This window comes from Anoplophora glabripennis, unplaced genomic scaffold (genome assembly GCF_000390285.2).
Source record: "Anoplophora glabripennis isolate ALB-LARVAE unplaced genomic scaffold, Agla_2.0 scaffold875, whole genome shotgun sequence".
NCBI lineage: Eukaryota > Metazoa > Arthropoda > Insecta > Coleoptera > Cerambycidae > Anoplophora > Anoplophora glabripennis.
This window is the reverse complement of record NW_019416968.1, coordinates 21,606-25,361: the sequence shown is the minus strand read 5'-3', so window position 1 is coordinate 25,361 and position 3,756 is coordinate 21,606. Positions and strand designations below refer to the sequence as shown.

At 33.3% G+C, this 3,756-nt stretch overlaps 1 protein-coding gene across 1 annotated transcript; it reads left to right on the top strand.

Moving 5' to 3' along the window:
* The first annotated feature begins 890 nt into the window (after nucleotides 1-890).
* On the top strand, nucleotides 891-3,028 carry LOC108912246 (queuosine salvage protein). Its single transcript, XM_018717433.2, has 2 exons — nucleotides 891-1,331; nucleotides 2,279-3,028. The coding sequence occupies exons 1-2, from the start codon at nucleotides 1,014-1,016 to the stop codon at nucleotides 2,951-2,953; spliced, it is 993 nt and encodes a 330-aa protein (XP_018572949.1). The 5' UTR covers nucleotides 891-1,013; the 3' UTR covers nucleotides 2,954-3,028.
* Nucleotides 3,029-3,756: the final 728 nt, after the last annotated feature.

The following is a 3,756-nucleotide window of genomic DNA, read 5'->3' as shown; positions in this document are numbered from 1 at the left end:
TTTATGAGTTTGGTAAAGGATATGGGATATTAATTGGTTGGTGCGGAGACGGGCGTCCCCTCAAGGCACCGTCCTATTCCCACACCTCTACACCAAACCATGCACCCCCCAACGCAAACACTTACATATGCCTACGACATGACAATAGTACCACTACCCTCCTCCAAATCTCATTAGACTAACTTGAAACCTGGTGCATCAGTGGAAGTTCAAGACAAAAGTATTCATTGCAATCCTATTCACGGAACGAAAAATCCCTCACGACCTCGACATACTTACACCACCTCATCGCTCTGTCCTTACCGAGTAAACATGGAATGGTGCGCATGCCTTAGAAGCAGATGCCGATGCGAGAATGTGACAATTTCGCTAGATACAATAAGCAAAATGTCACAATCTAAGCAGTGGACAATCTGTAGTAAGGACCACAGCCGTCTTGCTCTCGCCACTCGTTCATGATTTTGTGTGCAGGGCATGCGCATTGGGTTCTAATTCCTCGGGAGAGACAAAAAAGTATCTCCTTCTCTCCGGACAATTCCGCACACAGGGGCCTATAGCCGGCTACCAGTATATAGATAATAAGTATATGGTGGCGGCCACACCTTTATTTTAAGAAATAAGTAAACGCTTATCAAGATGGTACTTCAACCGCAGTTAACTTACGTCTCCGCGCCCTAGTACGTAAGAAATGCAGACATTCTAGAATTCTTAAAAAAGCAAAAAAAAATGTAAATTGTAAAGACATCGATCATGGCGCCATCTATAAATGTTTCTACACATTAATATTGAATTAAAATGAAACATGCTAAGAAATTAGCTTTATTTTCTTATCTACGTGTTAGATGCTGTGGTCACAGCTTATACTAGTTCTGTGCTAGTTTTCTCTCTTATCTATGGCTTATCTTATAGCACATATTAGATATGTGGTGTGGCGATGTATAAAATCACAAAACAGAAAAGTATTATATGTTTTGTGGTGGTGATGTTGATAATTGTTTAAAATAAATTCAACAATGGTATTAACCCCAAAAGAATCTGGGAAACTTATTCGATCTTTATCAAAGCAAGTAACTATAAATGAAGAAGGAATAGAAAAGCTTGGAAATGTATTAATAGAAGAAATTAAATCTGGAAAACTGTCTCCAGATAATTTTAGCCAAACACCTGTACATCCCAAACCTGAAGATCCATGGGCAATAGACTGGATATTTGTAGTGGACACGTTAAATTTCTGTTTCTGGAGTAATGAAAATGAGGAGGGCTGGAAAGTTGAGGGATATACAGGTTACTTTGCTTTATGTGCTGCAATTAAACGTGCACAAAGAGAAAAGGTATATTCTAACCTTAATAAATACATACAACACATATTTGATGAAAAACATTTTTGCATTAATTTTTTTTTATTATTAAAAGTATTAGTTGATTCGTCAGGCAGATAAAAAAGTCCTTAGTTTTTTGAATTTTTAGCTGCTTTACCCTAAAAATAATAAAATAAAAATTGGCAACCCTAAGGCTAAAGTGTATATTCTAATCCTTCCAAGAGTGAAATTTGTTGTCCAAGAGGTATACAGGGATTAAAACGCACTTTAGTTCAAACGTATATAAACTATTTTTTGCACTCCGTGAAATAAACTAAATTAATTAAATTAAAATTTTTATATAAGTACTTGTTTGATACAATCAATACTTTCTAATAACGTCCCAACGTCCCTAGACTACTAAAGTACTGCAATCACCCTTCATTTTGGAGCAAATTGCCTGTTACCAAACTTGATATCTTCAATAGGATGTAAAAAATATAATTTAATACATAGATATGTGATGAAATGAAAAACATATTATTCAAACATTTATCATTTTATTGAAAGGAACAGTATATCACATGGGTCAATAAACGAAATAATTTTAAGTAACAGTTTATTTGACAATAAACCAAATTTTTTTATTTTAAATAGTAGACGATTAAATTTTAATAGTCTTTTGATATAGGTACATAAGTAAATACAAAATCGTTTAATAAATGTTAATGTGCAGCAGACTTATGGTGCATCAAACACGATGTCACATTATGTTAAACCACCATTTTGGAGCAAAATAGGAAGAACGGTTGTAGTATTTGGTTAGTCCACGGACATTACTTTGTAATAGCTGTCAGATTACCTTGCAGTTATTTGATTTCCTTTAGTAAATGTTCGTTAGGTTTTGTTAGAATTAAAAGAACTTTTATGGATGCAAGAATATTTTATATTATTTATTTAGGACATTTTGTCTCTTTTAGATTGATATTTTGAATCCCAAATTTTATTCAGCAATAACTGAAGAGGAGCTAAGTAAAGTCCTTCGGAGCGATAATAAAGTTGTATGTCCTCTTATGAATGAAAGACTGAAGTGTTTACATGAAGTTGGAAATGTGTTATTAGAAAAGTTTGATGGTTCATTCGAAAATGTTGTAAAGAAAGCAGAAAATAGTGCAACAAAATTATTGAGTACCGTTGTAGATAACTTTAAATGTTTTAAAGATGAGGCTATTTACAAAGGACATAGAGTAGCCTTATACAAACGAGCGCAAATATTAGTGGGAGATATTTGGGCCTGTTTTAGAAATAAGGGTTTAGGTTACTTTAAAGATATAGATCAAATTACAGCATTTGCCGATTATAGAGTGCCTCAAACATTACTATGGTATGGAGCTTTTAAGTACAGTGATGAATTATTAAATAAACTTACTTCAAATAAAATATTCCAAAACGGTGAAGAAGAAGAAGTTGAAATAAGGGGATGTACTATACATGCAGCTGAACTGATAAAAGAATATGTTCTCACAAAAGTTGATGAAAATCGAATTAACTCAGTTTTAGTGGACCATTTTTTATGGGATTTCAGGAGAAAACATGCAGATAAGATTCTTGAGAAAGGATTACCATTCCATAAAACGTTTAGTATATATTATTAACATTTCACATATTAATAGAAATAGAAAATAAATTGTTGTTTATATAAATTTAGCAATAAATATTTTACAGTTAAAGTCTATATTCCTGAATTCTGTAATTGGTCTTTATTGTGTAAATTCCAAATGGGATGAAAGTAAAAAAGGATGAATTTGAATTATTAATCACCTCCTACCCTGTATGCAATAGGTGGGATTTAATTAATGCTGTGCAAATTAGTGTCCAGATGCTCGAAGTCCGAGTTTAAAAGATGTATATCTTGAAAAGCTTCAAGATATCGCAAAAAATATATCTACAGTTTTCTTTTAAAAAGGTGCATCTCCCTTATTCATTTTTGGAAAAGTTTATATAAAAAGAGACCTTACTTTTTATGCCATCTGTCCGAAAAGTATCGGGAGACAATTAAGACTACCTACAAATATTTTTTATTTCCATAGTTATAAGCGTAAGCAGGTGACATTCTTATGCAAATGAAATTATATTTCATCGTCTACCCCTACAAAAAGAAATCACAATGATTAAGATCTGGTGACCTGCCTGACCCTAGCTTTCCATGACCTACCCACTTATGAAAAGTAATACTTAAGAAGTCTCATATTTCACACTTAAAATAGGCTGGCATAGAAAACTCAATCTGATTTTGCAAAAATCGCAGAGGTTTCGTCTGTTGAGACGATCCAATAAGATAGGAGACCTAACAAAAATACCATTGGCGATAGCTGGCCCACACATTTACTAAATATACAGGGTGTCCCGTTCATGTTTCCAAAAAACTTTTGAGCAGTTCCTCACGAGAAAATAAAAG

Coding starts and splice junctions, on each gene's coding strand:
- LOC108912246 (XM_018717433.2), top strand. CDS start 1,014: ATGGTATTAACCCCAAAAGAATCTGGGAAACTTATTCGATCTTTATCA. Junction 1,332..2,278: donor AACGTGCACAAAGAGAAAAG/GTATATTCTAAC, acceptor TGTCTCTTTTAG/ATTGATATTTTGAATCCCAA.